We start from the raw sequence: 19,179 nt of genomic DNA, 5'->3' as shown, positions 1-19,179 counted from the left end.
CTCTTCCTTCAGTTGTAACAATGTCCTTGCTTTTCTACCTTCCTGCTGAATTTACTATAAAGGATGTGTATATAATTTACAGTATTAAAGTGATAATAACCCTCAGTTTTTTAAGCACTTTCAGCAGCTGATGTAATAACTTACTGAGTATGCAGCTTCTTTATCTTTTAATTCTTGCTTATGTTCCAGTTTAACCACTTCAAGTCCGGACACTTTCACCCCCTTCCTGTCCAGGCCAATATTCAGCTTTCAGTGCTATCACACTTTGAATGACAATTGCGCGGTCATGCAACACTGTACCCATATTAATGTGTTAGCATTTTTTTGAGACAGATAAAACTTTATTTTGATGGTATTTATTCACCACTGGGATTTTTTTTTTGCTATATAAATGAAAAAGTCAAAAAAATTTGAAAAATAGAGTTTTTCTTATAAAATTTTGCAAATAAATAATCTTTCCTCATAAATCTTGGCCAAAATGTATTCAGTTATCTTTTTAGTAAGAAAAAACAATAATATAAAAAAGAATGTAAAAATATATTTTGAAAAATCATAAATTTTGGTTATAAACTAATTTGCTTTTATTTGTTTTTTGTTTTTTTTTGTTTTCTTTCTTACATACTGGCACCCTAGCAGTACAGTGTAACCATAGTGACACTACTAATTGTGGGGGGGGGGGGGGGGGTGATGAAGATTTTTTTTTTTTTTTTACACCGATTGCTTTTACACTCATAAAGGCTGTAAAGCAATCATTTCTCTTTCTCCCTGGCTGTATTCTTGCAGCCATTGAGAAATACTGTGAGAGCTGTTATTGGTCACAGCTTGTCACATGGTACAAGGCTGTTGTGACTAGCCGTGTACCATGTGTTCTCTGTGATCATTCACAGATTTCACACATAGTAAGCAATGCTGTCAGAAGTGACATCTTTCTTACTACTCTTTATGTGATCACTGATTAGCCAATCAGTGATCACATGTTCGGGACCTCGCACAGAGGTCCCGTACAGTGACCAGTGTTTAGCTGTGTCCGGAGGACACATCGGGCACCCGGATCACGGTGCTGTGCGCTCCCAAGGAGCGCGCACAAGCAGGGAAGCAGGGAGGATGTTTATAAATGGCCACCCACCCCTGCACTGCTCCCATCTGGCCGTTTATATACTTGGGCCAGACGGGAAGTGGTTAAGTTGGTGCCATGACCGATTGTAAGCAGGTGAAGTTAGCTAGTCTGCTACTAGCTGGTTTTGTCCCAAAATAGTGTTTGGTAACTGTGAATAGTATAATTGGGTGTTAGGTCCCTTTTATACAAAACCTTTCTGTGTTTATGTAATGGGTGGAGTTATTGTGCATAAATATACCAGGTTGGGAAGAACCTAGTGCAGTTGAGGCATGAGAGCCAGATACCACATCGGCATGCAGATGTAGTCAGCTATGTAGAATCCCTGGACAGGGTAGAGAGATCAGGGTGAGATAGTTCTGCACCCAGAAGTGTTCTGCACACAGAAGTGCTGGCTGTAGTCTTCCTGTCTCATTGTAGAACTACCTCCTTAGTTGCAGTAGTTTTGGGTCTCCCTATAGCCCTGCACAACCAGGCAACATGCATTTCGACATTGACTTGAATTCAGGAGTCAGTAAAAAGTCCATAAGCTTGTTCTTTGGGTTTTATTAGGGTAATTTCAACTTGGATGGGGTAAGGGGTGTATGGGATGCCCAATAGAATTGAGAAACCGAGGACAACTTCCTGAAATTATTTACAAGTCTTAACAGCAAAACAGTCTCTTTTGGAGAGCTAGCCAGTGTCTCCTGTGGTACCACCCCAGACCCCAGATAAATCCTCTTCTTTACTCAGCTGTCTGGATCTCTGAGCAGGGGATCTGGTGTCTGCCACAAATGTAGTGAAACATTCCTGTCTGGCAGGCTAATCCATCTTCCTACTAGAGTGCCTCTTTCCCCTTTCTGGCCCAGGGGGTGCAGGTCTACTCACTCAGTCCGTCTTCTGTGTGTCTGGTGGGTTAGTGGCTGCTACCAGGCCTTCTAGTTGGGCCTTATAGCTATAGTTAATGGTATGGTTAACTCTATTTCATTTGACTTCATTTGTATTGGTCCTCACAAGATGAGCTGGTAAATATCCACACATTGTGGGCTACAGGAAAATGGTGTCCGATGTAATGTGACAGGAACCTGAGGTACAGAAAAATGGCGCTCACCTTATCAGTGTTGTTTGTTACCAGGACAACATGTAATGAGTTTGCTATAAATCCAGCGGTAGAATGCCCAATGGCCACTCCTGATGAAGTCACGTGTTGTGAAGTGACGAGTAGGGTGGGCCGATTACATCAAGCCGCATGACCAGACGTTTGCGAGCCGCCATTTTGTGAGCACCATAGAAAGCTAGATGTATTTTCTGTGGAAGCTTTTCAACTGTAGTGTCCCAATTTGGACACTTTTTATGTGAGTGCACTCAATCTTTTAATAAATAGCGGTTGTTATAAGTAATACACTGTGATGGGTGCTTTTTCCACATGTTCGGAGGATTGTTGGATAATAAATAGGAAGACCATTCTGGAGGAAAGTGTGGAGGAGAGTGGAGTTGTAAGCCGTGTACTGGGGTGGGCTCCCCAGGATACAGTGAAGTCACGAACGAGGAAAGCAAGCCCAACACCAGCTTTTGCCACAACAGAATTTTATTTAGATGTGGCAAATAAACACAACCACAAATGCTGGAATATACAATAAATTTACATACACCCAGCCCAAAGGCTGAGACCCTTGTGCTGCACAGCACTGCGCCTCCTGATGGATGAAGGTAGAAGGTGTAGTAATTAGCCTATACCATACACCCATACACTGATTCCTGCTCTTTTAGGGTAATAACAGCTAAGGTGTGGCAGCTTAGTTGTGCCCGCCAGTAGGTAAGTCTGCAGCGCAGCACAACAGCTTACAATCTTACACAAATCTACAGTATTCCCCCTCCCACAACTGGTCCTGTAGCACGTGCCTGAGTATTCCTTCTGAGCAAAACGCCAGTCTGGCTTGAGTTTGTGGAATTTTATCAGCTCTCCAATGTGAAATGTCACTTTAAGTTATGGAGTCCTTCCAATGATCAGTAATAACACTTGTGGCCTGACACAAACAGAGACCCTAACTAACTAACTATATTATTATTATTATTATTATACAGTATTTATAAAGCGCCAATAGTTCACTCAGCGCTGTACATTGCAAAGGGGGACAGAACATGTGACAGAACAATACCAATACAATGCAAAACATGAGGGGATCGAGGGCCCTGCTCTTTCGAGCTTACAATCTAGGAGGGAGGGGATAGTGGTACAGGAGGAGATAGCTGTGGGGGATGGAGTGGTAGGAAGAGTGGAGGAGGTTGGCAAGTTAGCAGGGGGTGGGGTAGGCTTCCCTGAAGAGATGGGTTTTCAGGGTGCGCCTAAAGGAGAGGAGAGTAGGTGATAATCTGATGGGTTGGGGCAGGGAGTTCCAGAGGATGGGTGACACCCTGGAGAAGTCCTGGAGGCGGGCATGGGAGGAGGAGACCAGGGAACTAGAGAGAAGGAGGTCTTGTGAGGAGCGGAGTGTGCGTGCTGGGCGGTACTTGGATATTAGGTCAGTGATGTAGTTCAGGGCAGTATGGTGGACAGCTTTGTACGTCAGCGTTAGGATTTTGAATTTGATCCGTTGCGCAATCAGAAGCCAGTGGAGGGATTGGCAGAGGGGGGTGGCGGAGACAGAGCGGTTGGAAAGGTGAATGAGTCTGGCAGCCGTATTCAGGATCGACTGAAGCGGGGATAGCCAGCGGCGAGGCAGGCCAGTGAGGAGGGAGTTGCAGTAATCGAGTCGTGACATGATGAGGGAGTGGATGAGCTGTTTAGTGGTTTCTGGGGTTAGGAACGTGCGGATTTTGGCGATGTTGCGGAGGTGGAGTCTGCACGAGTTTGTTAAAGATTGGACTTGGGGTTGAAAGGATAGGTTGGAGTCCAGAATGACACCAAGTACTCTGGCCTGCAGGGCGGGTTTGATGGTAGCGTTGTTGGATGTGACGGAGAAATCAATGGGGGGTGGTGTTCGGGCTGGGGGGAAGACAAGAAACTCGGTTTTGGAGAGGTTCAATTTAAGGAAGTGGAGCGACATCCAGTCTGATATGTCGCTCAGTAGGTGTGTGATTCGGGCTGAGACCAAGGGGGTGAGGTGGGGGGTTGAGAGATAGATTTGTGTGTCGTCTGCATAGAGGTGGTAGTTGAAGCCGTGAGAGTGTATGAGTTGGCCAAGGGAGGAGGTATAGATGGAGAAGAGAAGGGGCCCGAGGACAGAGCCTTGAGCGACCCCAACAGAGAGGAGGAGTGAGGGGGAGGTGGTAGCATTATAGGTAACACTGAAGGAGCGTTGTGACAGGTAGGATGAGAGCCAGGAGGGAGCAGAATCTCTGAGGCCGAGGGAGTGTAGTTTTTTGAGGGGGAGGGGGTGGTCGACTGTGTCGAAGGCCGCAGAGAGGTCAAGGAGTAGGAGCACTGAATAGTGGCCATTAGCTTTGGCGGTTAGCAGGTCATTGGAGAGTTTGAGTAAGGCAGTTTCGGTGGAGTGTAGGGGACGGAAGCCGGACTGTAGGGGATCGAGGAGGTTGTTGTCATTGAGGTGAGAGCATAGGCGGGTGTAGACTGGGCGCTCGAGGAGTTTAGATGTAAATGGGAGCAGGGAGATGGGTCTGAGGTTGTTCGGGTCATTGGGGTCCAGGGAGGGCTTTTTAAGTATGGGGGTGATGTGAGCATGTTTCAGAGGGGAGGGGAAAGTGCCTGAGGAGAGGGAGAGATTGAAGATGTGGGTGAGGGAGCGTAGGATGGAGGAGGAGGAAGGTCGTAGGAGTTGTGAGGGGATAGGGTCGAGGGGGCAGGTGGTGAGGTGGGCATCAGAGAGGATCTTGGAGACTTCCTCGATGGTAGTAAGGTCAAAGGTGCGGAGTGTGGGGGGAGCTTCAGTATGAGGAATGAAGGGTGGGGTGGAAGAGGAGGTCAGAGCAGTGGTGGGGCCGTGGGAGAGGGGTGATGAGGGGGTAGCTGAGTGAGGGTGAAGGGGGTTGGAGAGAGTTTGAGCAGCAACGAAGTCCCTGTGGGTTATGTCGAGGGGGAGGGGGGATAAGGGGGTAGCTGTGTGAGAGGGGACGGGTTGAGAGGGCGTGTGAGTTGCGGCAATGTCCTTGCGAATTGTGTCAATCTTGTTTTTGAAGTGATTGGCAATCTCAAGGGCAGTGAGTGAGGTGCTGGGTGGAGGTGGGGGTGGAGAGAGTAGAGAGTTGAAGGCAGAGAAGAGTCAGCAAGGATTGGAGGAGAGGGCCTTGATGAGGGTCAAGAAGTAGGTCTGTTTGGCAGCATGGAGGGAGGAGGTGTAGGTGTGGAAGGCAGATTTGTAGCGGGTGAAGGCTTGTTGGGATTTGGTTTTGCACCATAGTCGCTCCAGGGCACGACTTTGTCGTTTGAGGGTTTTGGTGTGATCAGTCTGCCAGGGCTGGAGCGGTCGGGGTCTGATGTTGCGTGTGGTTAAAGGCGCTAGTGAGTCAAGGGCTGTTGAGAGCGCGTTGTTGTAGGCGGTCATAGCCAAGTCGGGGCAGGACAGGGGGAGGATGCGGTCGTGGAGTTGATCAGCTGCAGAGTGGAGGGAGGCGGGGTTAAGGTTGCGGAGGTTACTGCTGGTAGTAGTGTGACATTTGGAGAGGTAGGCGTTGGAGGACGAGGAGATAGAGAAGGTAATCAGGTTGTGGTCAGAGAGAGGGAAGGGGGTGTTAGGTTGTGGGGAGCGCAGCGATTGAAGAAGACGAGATCAAGGATATTACCGTCGGAGTGGGTGGTGGATTGTATGCACTGTGCAAGTGTAAAGGAGGAGGTTAAGTGGAGGAGACGGGATGTGTCCGGGTTGTCGAGGTTGACAGGGATGTTGAAATCCCCAAGGATGATGGTGGGTAGCTCAGAGGAGAGGAAGAAGGGTAGCCAGGAGGAGAAGTCATCCAGGAAGCGGGGTATGGATCCAGGAGGCCGGTATATCACAGCAATCTTCAGGGGGGTTGGGGAGAATAGTCGGACGCAGTGGGCCTCGAAGGAGGAGAAGGACAGGGAGGGGGGGTTTGGGAGGACTCGGAAGGTGCTCTGCGGTGACAGGAGCAGACCAACCCCACCACCTTTACGACCGTTAGGTCTGGGTGAGTGGGTCCAGGTGAGACCTCCATAGGAGAGTGCAGCAGGGGAGGTAGAGTCAGTGGGCTGGATCCAGGTTTCCGTGATCGCTAGGAGGTTGAGGGAGCGGGAAACAAAGAGGTCGTGGATGGCGGTAAGCTTGTTGCACACCGAACGGGCGTTCAGGAGTGCACATGAAAATGGGGGGGGGATTTTAGGGAGCAGGGGGACAGATACTAAGTTGCGGGGGTTGCAGTAGGACGTGGAGGCGGGAGGGTGTTGTGCGGGTGAGGGAGGTAGTGGAGGGCCAGGATTCGGGGAGATGTCTCTCGCGGCTAGGAGGAGGAGAAGGGTGAGAAAGGTGGCATGGGAGCGGGATGTGCAGGAGCGTGAGAAACTCCTAGTGGAGGTGTTCGGGTCAGTGGGAGAGTGGAGTAATAGGAGGAGGTGGTGGGTGCCATAGAGGGGCTAAGGAAGCAGTGAGGACACAATATACAATTGTTTGGGAGGAGCAGAGGGATATAGTGAATGGATTTTGGGAACGGAGGAGAGGAAAATGAGAAGGAGGAGTGGAAGAGGCATTTTGGGGAGGTGAAGAGAGCAATAGTAGGGAGATGATAGCAGTGAGGGGGAGATGTACAAGTTTTGGGGTGGAGCAGAGGGGTAAAGAAATGAGATTTGGGAACAGAGGATAGTAATATGATGAGAAGAGGGGGTGTATTATATAAAGGTACACGGAGTGGGTCTCAGGCATGTAAGAGATGTTTCCCAGGGTGTTTGCTTGCAGTCTTCCAGCGTGCAGTAGAGCTTCTTGCTGTTGTTGTGTCTTCCTGCTGCTTGAGTTCTCCTGCTTTAGTTCAACTGCTGTGTTTAACTGCTTCGCACTCCTTCTAAGCCGCACTCAATCTGAAGCAGCACCCCCATCAGAGACTGTGCCCCCCATCAGAGATCTCCCCCATGAGCTGATCTAAATTTATAGGGAGACGCTCAAATGAGCATTCTACTCCACCCCAATTAGAAGCTGATAAGGATCACATGAGTAGTGGGGGATGTTTCTCTCAGGAAACAGACACACTCATAAAACGGGTGCAGCTGGAGGTGAGGACTGGTCAACATACACAAATATAAATACACCATTTGTTCTGAATATAGCAGGAGTCAATGCGTTTTGGAGTTAAGAGTGGAGGTAGGAGAAAGGTGCATTTACCCCGGAGGAAGGCAGCAGGAGTCAAAGCTATAGGCCTGGCCTCAGTCTCTAGGCACCAATGAGGTGAAATGAAATGAGGTGCGTGCACGATCTTACCGACCCGGGTCTGCTTTGCATCCGCTGGTGACTCTGAACAGAACAAATATCTCTCCAACAAGCATGCGGTATTGCAGTGTATGTTGCTTTGTTCCTCTACTCTCATCAGCATTCCTGGCAGCAATCTTCCTTTCTCTGAACAGGATCAGGGTCTTGGACATGATCAGCTTCATTTAGCTACAGCTCTGGTTACCGAGGGATGCCCTCACACCTGGATGCCATCAGATTCTCTGCTCACACGGCTCCTGCATTCACCATCCACAAAACATGGCTGCTGTCTCTCTTCTTCTTCCTGTTCTCTCAACTCTGTGTGAAAACCCCACCTCTTCATGAATATAGAAATATCTATGCAGTCTGAGGCTGTGTTAGGAAAACAGTGGCATCTTGTGGCCAAACCGCAGAATGTCAGTCCCGAACATTTAATTTACTCCACACAATAATTTACTGCACACAAACAGTGTTCAAACAATGAGAGCTGTTTAGCCACTCCTCAGACCCACCCACTGCTTCTGAACCTTTCTCCAAAGTTCTAGAGCAGGGGTAAATTCCAGATGACTGGTCTGCAGAGCCTCTCAGCTCTAATCAAAATTTGACCCCTGCTAGCTATGACACCCTGGCTGCTACTCAGCCCTCCTTGCTAACAATTGGAATCTAGCACCCCCTAGCTGACCAGGAGGGTGCTACACCGTTATGGTTGTTGGAGGCACAGTGCAGGTTGCAAAAGACTTTTAAGCCAGGCCAAGTGTTCTCGGTCATGAGTGCTATTCCCCTAGAGGTCCTTGGAGGTGCTAGATGCATAGATCCTATGGCAAATCAGAGCCCTCTGAGTGAGTACTAATGACCCTCTAATACAGAGAGACTGTGTAAAAGGGAAGATGGCTTAAGAGTGATGTGTGATATACTGCTTTTACATGATAACTACTATGGTACTTTCACTATATGTGTGATTGACAAAGTGATGTCATGTGACCCCGGATAGTATGCCTTGTGATTTGTCAGTGCCATCTTTTGAGGAACACCAATAACATGCGGAAACTGATGATTGGTGCTGAGAGGTACAAATGCCTCCTTCTATGATAGGACAACAAACCATCTGCTAGCAGCCCCATCACCTTTGCCACATTGTGTCCAATTCCTTGCCAGAGAAGGAATGTCTGCACAAATAATTTAGTCAATCACAAGCCCAATTACATGCTGCTCCAGGTTTTCTATTTCAGGGTGTCTCTTTTCTCTTGCAGAGTCCTATGAGCCACCCTTGCATGCAGAGACTAGAGTTGTGTCTCCCTACACTGTATGTATCAATAGAAACACACAACCCTGGATCCTAGGATGACAAGACACTTCCCTGATGTTGTCTCCTCCTCTTCTCCAAACTAACAGACTGGCTCCATACTGCACTGTCCACTCATTTCTGTAAAGATTGGAAGTCCAGGGAAGCAGCACTGAGAGAATAGGAGCCAGCAGCACTGAACATTGTAAACTGTAAATACTAGTAAGAAACAAATAGTTTATAGGGAACTTATTCTTTATCATACTCAATGTGTTAGGCTAAAAAACGCTGACGGTTTAATATCACTTTTAGTATGTCCTAATAAAAAAAATAGTTGTAACTAGAGAGGAAGCTGAAGTCAAGGTAAACAACTAAACCACAGATCAAATAAATCTATTTTTATCTGTCAAAGGGTTTCTATGTCTATCCAACCACTCCTGAGAGTTACATAGCTCCACCCCACAGCAGAGCCCCATCAAGGGGTGGAGGGGGGCTGAAATTCCTATGGTGCAGTTTCACTTTCCCTTTCTAGGTCTCCTCCCTACAAGCAGCCTGTGGCTGTAAAGTAAAAAAGAGAAGCAGGATATTGATGAACTCCCTATTCTCTCTTTTTCTATCATCATGCACTTTGCACTTCAGCACACCTGACTGGCTCTGTCTACTGCTTCTATGTCCACTTATCTAAGCTCTGCTGTATACACTGTATAGCGACTGAAAGAGGCTGATACCAATTCACATTCAATTACTTGAAACTGCTTGCATTTAACGAATGATGTATGAATGATTACATTTCTTTCAAATCTTTACTAGACCTTTCTAAAATATTACAATTTGCAGGTTTTATATGATTAATAGCTGTTGGTCCTGCCATAAGCGTCCTTGTTCAGTCACTTCCTTCTACAATGTGGCAATGCTGTGTCCTTGTCCCCCAGCTATGTTCCTAGGGGCATTTTAGTTCAAGCTGCTATTGAGTCTATTAAAGATAGATAACAGTCTTTAAGTTATCTGTCATTATGATGGCACTTTGCGTCTCCACGCAGTCCCAAAAGCTAACGGCGAAGTATTTTCATTCTTGTACCTTTTTCTTTCTTTTTGCAGAACAGTCGTGTAACAACTCGTCTTTCATGTGTAAAAATGGAAAGTGCGTTCCGGAGGGAGTTCTTTGTGACATGGCGGATGATTGCGGAGACGGATCTGATGAGAGAGGCTGCCATTTAAATGAGTGTTTAAGTAAAAGAGTCAGTGGTTGTTCTCAAGATTGTCTAGATCTCCCAGTTGGATACAAGGTTAGCAGTCAATATTTATAAGATTACATTTTAAGAAAGTCTCACAAATGAATTATTCATGGTGCTAATTTTCTTTCTGCAGAACCACTGTCCCTTTTATCATCTGGGTGTGTAAGGAGGAGGACACAACGTGAAGTCTTTAAATGATACTGCTTGTTTTATGTCAGAACTGTACTGTACTTAATACTATACAGATAGCAGAAACCTTGCCTATTAAAGTAGAACTAAAGGAAACATTTAAAAAAAAAATTGTATAGAGTAAGGGAGGGGTATAATCCCTATAATTTTTTTGCCATTGGGGAGATTTCCTTTTGTTTCCTGTCCCATAGCCAAAAAAAGGAAGCGAGAGGAAATCTCTCCAAAGTGAAGAAATCCCTGTTTATTACCAGAACTAATGTCCCCATTGGAAGATTTTCTCTCTATTCATGTTCTGGCGACAACACAAAAGTTGGAATTTTATTTTACCTTCACTCTCAGTGATAATGGTAAACAGGACAAATAGAGAGGGTGAGGGCAATGAAAGAAATAAAAAAGCATGATGTTCTAATCCCTCTCCACTCTATCCAGTCTAATTAAAAACATTTGGCCTTTAGTTATACTTTAACAAAAATCTCACAATAGACCTAAAATCTACTCTTTAAAGGAGAAGTACAGTCAATGCTCATTTAGCTGTACTTCCCTTGTGGATCACAGGAGTGCAGTTCGTTCTGCACTCCTGTGACCTATTTTCATCCGAAACTAAAGTCTGCTGTTGGCTGACATCACTCAACTGGTCCAGGCTGGGGAAAGATCCTGGGTTTAAAGTCAGGATCAACTCAGATCCCAGGACCGACACCTGGTTCAGCCTCTCAGTAATCCACTGAGAGCCTGAGCCATGTGCTCCAGAGCCCAGCAAATGCAAAGCGTCGGATGTAGAGGTGTAAAGCACACCACCACTGGACTCTAGAACAGTGGAGACATATTCTCTGGAGTGATGAATCACTCTTCTCTGTCTGGCAATCTGATGGACATGTCTGGGTTTGGCAGTTGCCTGATAGCATTGTGCCAAGTGTAAAGCTTGGTGGAGTGGGGATTATGGTGTGAGGTTGTTTTTCAGGGGTTGGGATTGGCCCCTTAGTTCCAGTGAAAGGAAATCTTAAGGCATCAGCATACAAAGACATTTTGGAAAATGTCATGCTCCCAACTTTGTGGAAACAGTTTGGGGATGACCCCTTCCTGTTCCAACATGACTGCGCACCAATGCACAATGCAAGGTCCATAAAGACATGGATGAGCGATTTTGGGGTGGGATGAACTTGACTGGCCTGCACAGAGTCCTGACCTCAACCTGATAGAACACCTTTGGAATGAATTAGAGCCAAGACTGCGAGCCAGGCCTTTTTGTCCGGCATCAGTGCCTGACCTCACAAATGCACTTCTGGAAGGTTAAACATTCCCATAGACACACTCCTAAACCTTGTAGACAGCCTTCCCAGAAGAGTTGAAGCTGTTACAGATGCAAAAGGTGGGCCAACTCAATATTGAACCCTATGGAGTGAGACTTGGATGCCATTAAAGTTCATGTGTGTGTAAAGACAGGCATCCCAATACTTTTGGCAATATAGTGTATTTACAAGTCATTACAGGTAATTTACTAAAAGCAAATAGAATATTTGTTTTTCATGGACATTTTCTCCAGAACTTAAGGAATGAGGTGAAGTTCTGTTGACTTCCATCATTCAATCTTGTTCAAGCAAAATTGCTTGTCTTTTTTATTTTCCTTGCACATGACTGGGTATTCTTTGCAAGTGAAATGTCATCTCATTTACTAAGCTCTGCACCGCAATGCACCACCAATTGTGCATTACAGAAACAAATGCTAAAACACATGTTACCATGTATTAATGAAGCCTAAAGATATAAAGCCAGCCTTTACCTTCAGTTATTTTGGTCCAAAGCACATTTTTGATGCATTGCAAGGCTAACCTGGGACCATATTGTTCTGTCCTTTAGAGTACATACAAGTGAATAAAAATAATTGTCCTTCTGTTTCTCTGGGTTGAGCTAAGGATGTAAGTCCAGCAAACTTCAGTTCTGCGCAACAGCAATAAAGCATTTAATAGTCTCTTACAATACCTGGTCCCTCAAGTGTTTTCCTTGGCATTTTTCCCCTCTAAAAGCGTTGATTCAGTCTGTTGGGTGATAAAGGTTACTTGATGTTCTGAAGTGCTGATTCACGGTGTAACCTGTTGGGAGAAGATCAGAATGATGATGATAACCTGAAACAAATCATTCAAAGTCACAGTGGCTCCTTGGGCTGCTCACTGTTCTTAGTTTGCCGAAGGCGTTGTCTGATAAGCGCTCAAGTGTCACATTGCGTGAGCTGGAAAATAAACCCAGGCGGTTATAAGGCTTAATTGAAGTTTGTGATTTTCTTTTTTACTTTTTTCTTCTGTTCAAAGATCCTTTAAAATGAACAAAAAGGGGGCTAGTCATAAAATGTCAAATAGCTGTATACATTTTTTTGTTCCAGTTTAAGCAGATGTGCTTGCCTTAACAAAAATATGACACTTTTCCTTGAAAATATGGAGCTTGTCTTTAACATTTTCAAAGTTCATTTCATTATTTTCCAGTACCCCTGCTGGATCTGCTATATCTGTGAGGCATGCACAATATTCTGCTTAAAGCTTTTTTTTATATCCGTTCAATAAGTGAAGGAAAATGTCTGTAGATCCTGCCACAATTCCAGGACTGCCCTATGTCCTCTGCAAAGTTATCTCTTCCTCCCCATTTCACCTCTGTGAACTACAGAACAACAACATAGGGTGCTAAGTTATAAAGATAAGAAGATGGGGAGCACTTCCTGCTCTAGGGTGACAACACTGCTCCTCCATAGATACAGTACAGGAAAGCACTTTCACTCTAGGACAGGAATTGTGTTACTAGCAAAAACAACAAGTGAATATTAAGTTAAAAAGGGAAAATAATTCAGCCATCATTACTTTTCATTCCTGTGTTTTATATTCACACAGCAAGCATGCCTGCTCACTGTCTTTTTCAATACTGTAAACTGAGCTGTGCATGCCAAGCTCAGCTTACAAAGCCAGGCCAGTTTCTATGTGCAATGATGCCCAAAGCCCGGCTCACAGGATACAATGCCAGCACTGGCACTGGCGAGGGACCTTTGAAAAGTTGAGTTTAGCCCCTTTAGTTCCACTTTAGAAATCTATAATTATATATTTTTTTACTGTTCTGTCCCCAATCCGACAAAATACATTCCCATGTTGCTAGGTGCTCCCTAACCTTAAACTACAAGACATGATGTCCCCACCTCCTGCTGTAGCAATCCGACAACAGCTAGGAAGGAGGCCGCTGCTTCATAATTGCAGCATGTCTCGGCTTTGAGCACTTTCCTGACACATGCAATGGCAAAACAAATGCACAGGTTGACAGATCCCTCCTCCCTCTGCATTCCTCTTACCACTGGTTGTCTTTGAAAAGTGCCCAGAGCCAAGACATGATGACCTTTATGAAGAAACTGTCTCCTTTCTAGCTGTTGTCCAATCAGCCACTGCAGGTAGGAAGAGGGAAGGAGATTTACATCTCCTATGGGACAAAGTACATGTAGCACTTTGTCCAATGTTGCTAGGAGCTTCCCAATCTTAGCTATGAGATCCAAAGTAGAAAATTGCTTGTCTTTTTCCTGACAAGGAACCCTGAAATAGTATTATAATAGTAAATAGTATTATTTATACTTCAGTAAAACCCAAGAATATCTTCTTACCAGCAAGAAGTGCTCCAATCAATCTCCTGTAATTGTGGAGACATACCCACCCTACCATTGTCATCTAAGAAGAACTACATATCTTTATTGTGGAAGTTAAGTTACTTTCCGCAAATTGATATTAATGCTTTATATTTGAGTGAGTGTATATATTACTTACTTACAAATGCAGATTAGAAAAACTGAGTTTCAATTTTCCTGAAATTATGGTAAAATTTGGAGATTTTGGCAAAACATTTTCAATTTGGTAAAATGCATTGCAATTGATTTATTAAAGTGGTTCATAAGGGTTAGAGAACCTCCTTTCAAGTATCATGAACATATTTTGGTGCCAGTAAGTTTTCCCATCTTTATCTTTATCATTTTACTTTTTTTACAAAAAGAAAATAAGGACAGCAAAAAGTTAAATGGAACAAGTACAAGTACACAAATAATCAAATACAAAAAATGACAAAAGACACTAAATAAATTAAACTGAACTACCAAAAGTACACCTCCTCCCAAAAAACTCAAAATAATGTAAACTAACCTTTTTTCAAGCAAAGTTTGCCTAAGTAGCTCAGTTAGAGAAACTGAGTTTCCACTTTCACAAAAATCTCTCCACTCATCATTACAGATAAGGGCCCAGTTGAAACTCTATGTCTGTGCTTGCGGTGCTATTCACCCCAACATGCAAAGGCAATAGATGGCAATGCATGGCAGTGTGTCACAGTGCATTACAAAAACAGGTTTGATTTTCAAGCTTATCATTTCAATGAGCCGCCTTAATGCAATCCATGTTAATGCATGAGAAAACGTATATTAACACATGGAAAACAAGAAAACAAGCCTTTGATGGATTTATTCAACTTTACCAACTATATTAAAATTAAACCAGTTCAGAAAGGATGAACCACAGTGTCCTTCAGGGGAATAGCAAGATGTTTGCTGTGTATTGTTAAGTAAATGATCTGTTCTCTTAATCTAGTTAAATCCTGAAGTAATTGTTTGTGAATACCATTTTGAGCTGAGTCATAAAAGCCAAATTGTACTTAAGGTTGTCTGATCTGTGAAGAGAACAAGACAATGCCACCATATGGAAGAATGATTACTTGTCTTTCCCCTCAGTGCCAATGCTGGCCAGGATTCCGACTAAAGAGTGACAGCAAGACGTGTGTAGACATTGATGAATGCTCTGAAGGTTTTCCCTGTAGCCAGCAGTGCATCAACACCTACGGAACTTACAAATGCCTGTGTACAGACGGCTATGAATTACACCCAGAGAACCCAAAGGCCTGCAAATCTCTATCAGGTATCACAATGGCATTTATGTACTGGTGGATGACAAGCCGTGTGGGAGAAAGATGAATTTCTCCACTATGCAAGGCTGGGAATAATCAATCTGATTTCTATCTTTTCTTTTATCTCTGCCCCTCAGGGACCTATTTCTAGTTCCAGAGTTAAAGTACATTAAAAAAAAACATGAATACTTCAATGCTTAGGCATCGATATTGAGCCTGGCTGTGCCTTTTTAATTGCCAGAAGTTTGGAACAAGACCAGCCAGGTCTGCACACCAGGAAAATTAAAAATGGGAATATATCTGCTATCTAACATAGTTACATAGTTAGGTTGAAAAAAGACACAAGTCCTTCTAGTTCAACCAAAAGAAAATACATAAATACATAGAAAAAATAGAAAACCTCCAGATACAGAATCCTATATCCACAGTTGATCAAGGGGAAGGCAAAAGAGCATGGTCCAATTTGCCCCAAAGAAAGAAAAATAAATTCCTTCCTGATCCCTCAGGATGCATTTGGATATTCCCTGGATCAAAAATTTCTTGTGGTATTAGCTATAAAGTTAAGATCCATAATTATTATTAATAAGTTATTAACGAAACACTAGGTTGGTTTAATTCCGAAGGGTATAAACCTTAAGTAAACCCTGTCAGGTCCCTAATCAAATAGAAAACAGCTCTTCCCTTTCATAGAATAGGTAGAATAATCACCTCTCAGGCAACTACCTGCTGGAGGGAAACCATGTGAATAATAAGTGCTTTCAAGAAGGAAGCAGAAGATCATCAGCACTGAAATGCAAAAGGTAAAAAAGGTGAATTAAGTGTTTTATTTGAAAAAGGCAATTGTTTATCCTTGGTGCTTTAGCAAAATAATGTCATCCATGTAGTTTGTCTACTTTAAATGACTTGTGAAAGCACACCGAAACCAGTCGATCCTTATGATTTTAATTAAAAATCTTATTGTTACAATAAAGTATTTAATATACATAACACTTTTTTTGTAAGCCAAGACAACATGCAGAAAAGCATGCAACGTTTTTGGGTGTTCGTAACCAAGCAGTACCGCACTTGGCACCACTTGATAAAGAGATAGTAACATAATGAAATGTTTCATTATCAGGGGCTACCTCACTTCTGAATCCAAGAGTGGTTGATTAATTTACCTTCTATATTATAGGATATGACTGTTTATTGTTTGCTTTTCTCTGAATTATTTCTATACATATACAAATGTGCAGTTTACATGACAAAAATAAAAATTAATTTAAATGTATGAAATCAGAAGTGATGACTTACTCTTTATGGCTGGAGACACACCTTTCCACATTTTTATGTAGCTATCAACAATCATGCATTATGCTTTGTCATTGTCAAAAATAGGTCATCTAATGCACATTGATGGATCAAAAAAAGCATAGGTGTGAAAGTGGGTTAGTTTGACATCATTGACCAAATATGTATATGTCTCCCCTTTTGTTGCTGACCAAAATGGCCATGTCCACCAAAGAGATCCTGTCACTTTGTTTACTTTTAGTGGCAGCCTGTGGGAATTTTTATCTTTCGTTGGGCGTTGTTTATTGTGGTTGATATGAATCTACATTTCTGGACACTGTGATTGATGATGGATGTACATAATTGGGCTTTTTTGGCATTGTCAGGCTGTTTATTTACTGCTTAGTTTTTTGGGGGGGTTTTATGTGAATGAGCAAGTGTACAATGTGCCCTTACTCATTTACATGGGGAGGGGATGTATCTGGAGGCCTCCTTATCGTTCCATGTTCTGATAAGCCACTGTGCCTCAGACCCCCACAACCACTGGGCCAGAGTTGTTGAGAAGAAGTCCTTGTTCCTATCAACATGGGGACAAGGTGGTTTGGCAAAGCGATCCCCCTGGCAAGGCCCCCCTTGTAATGTTGAGGGCATGTGGCCTGGTATGATTCAGGAGGGGCCTGCTCGTTTGACAATAAGGTATAGATTCTGGGGGGTAATCTGATGCTTCTATTTTCTTTTTTTTTGGCATCCATACCCGCCTCTCTCCTCTTATTAATAATAAAGGTATGGTATGTATTTTTATGGGGGGGCATCGCCATTGAGTTTTTTGGGGGATTTTTGTGGGGTCACCTATTAAAATCCCTACTAGACCCTCTTTATAAATGTCAGTTTTTTTGCAGTGGGCTTTATACATCATACAGATGAGCAACTTTACAGGCAGATCAATAGCTTCCTGTCCAACCCATGTACATAAACAGCCAGATGAGAGAAGTATTGATGCAAGAGGGCTCCCGCCAAGCAAAAATAAACTATTTTTTTTGCATTGGAATATGTTTCTCAGGGCAATGCCCAACCCCCAATTCCATTTGTTTTACAATACCTTGGCTATTAGCCATTACTGTTTTTTAACATCCAGCTCCTTTTGACTTCAAGAAAATTCAGATTCGGCACCCGAAAAAAAGCAGTGTTCATGGGTCTAGTCCTGCAGGATATACCCCTATAGAGGGACTTTGCCCCTGGTGCAGGACCTTAGAAGAAGCATTAAGGAAGTTTTAAGGAAGACATTGAGGTTCCAGCTGGGCTTAGCTGGAGGACCTATTCACAAGTTCAAATCCGGGGATCAAGTTGGATATGGAGAAGCTCACTAGAGATAGCTAGGAGAAAGATGGTGGGAAAGTGTCTAGCTGTCCTATGACATCTCCCTCACTAGGAAGAGCCTGGTGGATGTCAGCAGGGGGCAATCAATGATCCTGTGGCTTTGTGAGTAAATGACCCAAGTGCTGAAGAGTAGCTTTTAACTTTTAACTCTGGAAGGAGTACAGGTCACCATCACCATAAAAATCCTGTGGGAAATTCCCTATTTTGTACAGTGCAGCCAGAAGGGAGGAGTCCTCAAGTTGTTCAGTTCTACAGATTACTGGGGTATCCCATGCTCCCTATCCAAGTGGAGGAAATGCTGTGTGCTTGGCTGTGTATGTTCCAAGGGGGAAATAGGACCAAATTCACCAGTGACTCTTTAGGGGGTATGCTACAAATATATAATCAAACACTATAAAGTCAAATAGACACATACAGCACCTACATAAAGAACAGTAAATACCTCACAAAAAAAGTAATTCAAACATAATCACAATATCTATGAGAGAGAGAGAGAAAAGAGAGGTTATTCTCTCCCAAAAATGGGGTGAGGTTCAAGTTCAGTTGAGTGTGGCTAACTGCTACTCGCTATATCAAGACCTGGATAAATTTGAACCTTCACAGACTCTAAATATGTTTAACCCTTTATGCTAGAGACCTAGCAGGTAGCATACAACAAACTTTTCATGCAATGGATTTATCTGCCCCCGCTTTGGGTTAGATAGCCTTGTGTTAGCTCTTCTGTGTCCTGGAAGTCTCAGGTGCCACATTCACACCGCTGGAAACATTGCTGCACACAACATGCCTGCTTCTACCTTCCATTGATTGCAAGACGTTTAATCCCCTAAGGAAAACAAAAACTGCTCTGTAACAGATCATAGTTGCTGGAAGGCCTCTGATCATTCAGAGATCAAAGCAGAAACCATTGCGATAAGTAAGAGAATGTCAGCTCACGTCAGAAAACCAGAGCGTGCACAGCAGGTGGTGCTGCTACCCACTTTCATATTTGTTTAGGTCTTGCTGAGCTAAGGTTGGGGGGGGCACACAGCAAACTGTGGAGGTGCATAGGCTACACATTGGTGTCCAATATATGAAATAGTACTGCTCAAGTATAGTAAAAGCTAGTGCCATACATTGAACGTACTTATCAACTTCGGCGCTGTCCAAGGTGCTTAAATATCTTGTGTCTAAGTATACGTTTTACTTTGGATACTAACGTGCTGATTCATTCTCGGAGTGTTTTTATCTTCTGGGAGAGTGTCCTCTTCTTGCCATATGCCCTATATTATAGATGGAAACTCTAACTGAACAACAATTTGTATGCTAAAGCACTGTGCATCATAAACAATTGCCTCTTTTTCCAGTTGCTATTTTCACCTTTTTTCATCTCTCCTGCATCCTCTGTTAGCCACTTCCTAAATGCACTCCTGCATCAGTTACACATCATTGACAAGGGTACACCTTGCCTGACACAATGTACAC

The 19,179-nt window shown here is 43.8% G+C and overlaps 1 protein-coding gene across 1 annotated transcript in view; it reads left to right on the top strand.

Annotated features, from left to right (window-relative positions):
* The window catches only part of LRP1B (LDL receptor related protein 1B), a 2,076,109-nt gene that overhangs the window by 1,770,785 nt on the left and 286,145 nt on the right, over positions 1 to 19,179 (top strand). Inside the window, exons 55-56 of the mRNA XM_089653623.1 lie at positions 9,842 to 10,029; positions 14,900 to 15,083. Of these exons, the coding sequence (XP_089509749.1) occupies positions 9,842 to 10,029; positions 14,900 to 15,083 (372 nt within the window). The remainder of the gene's footprint in view (positions 1 to 9,841; positions 10,030 to 14,899; positions 15,084 to 19,179) is intronic.

Source organism: Staurois parvus, unplaced genomic scaffold, assembly GCF_062004578.1.
Source record: "Staurois parvus isolate SC_StPar_1 unplaced genomic scaffold, SC_StPar_1.0 ptg000716l, whole genome shotgun sequence".
In the NCBI taxonomy this organism is placed as follows: domain Eukaryota; kingdom Metazoa; phylum Chordata; class Amphibia; order Anura; family Ranidae; genus Staurois; species Staurois parvus.
The sequence above is the reverse complement of the archived record's forward strand: the minus strand, read 5'-3'. Positions and strand labels throughout refer to the sequence as shown.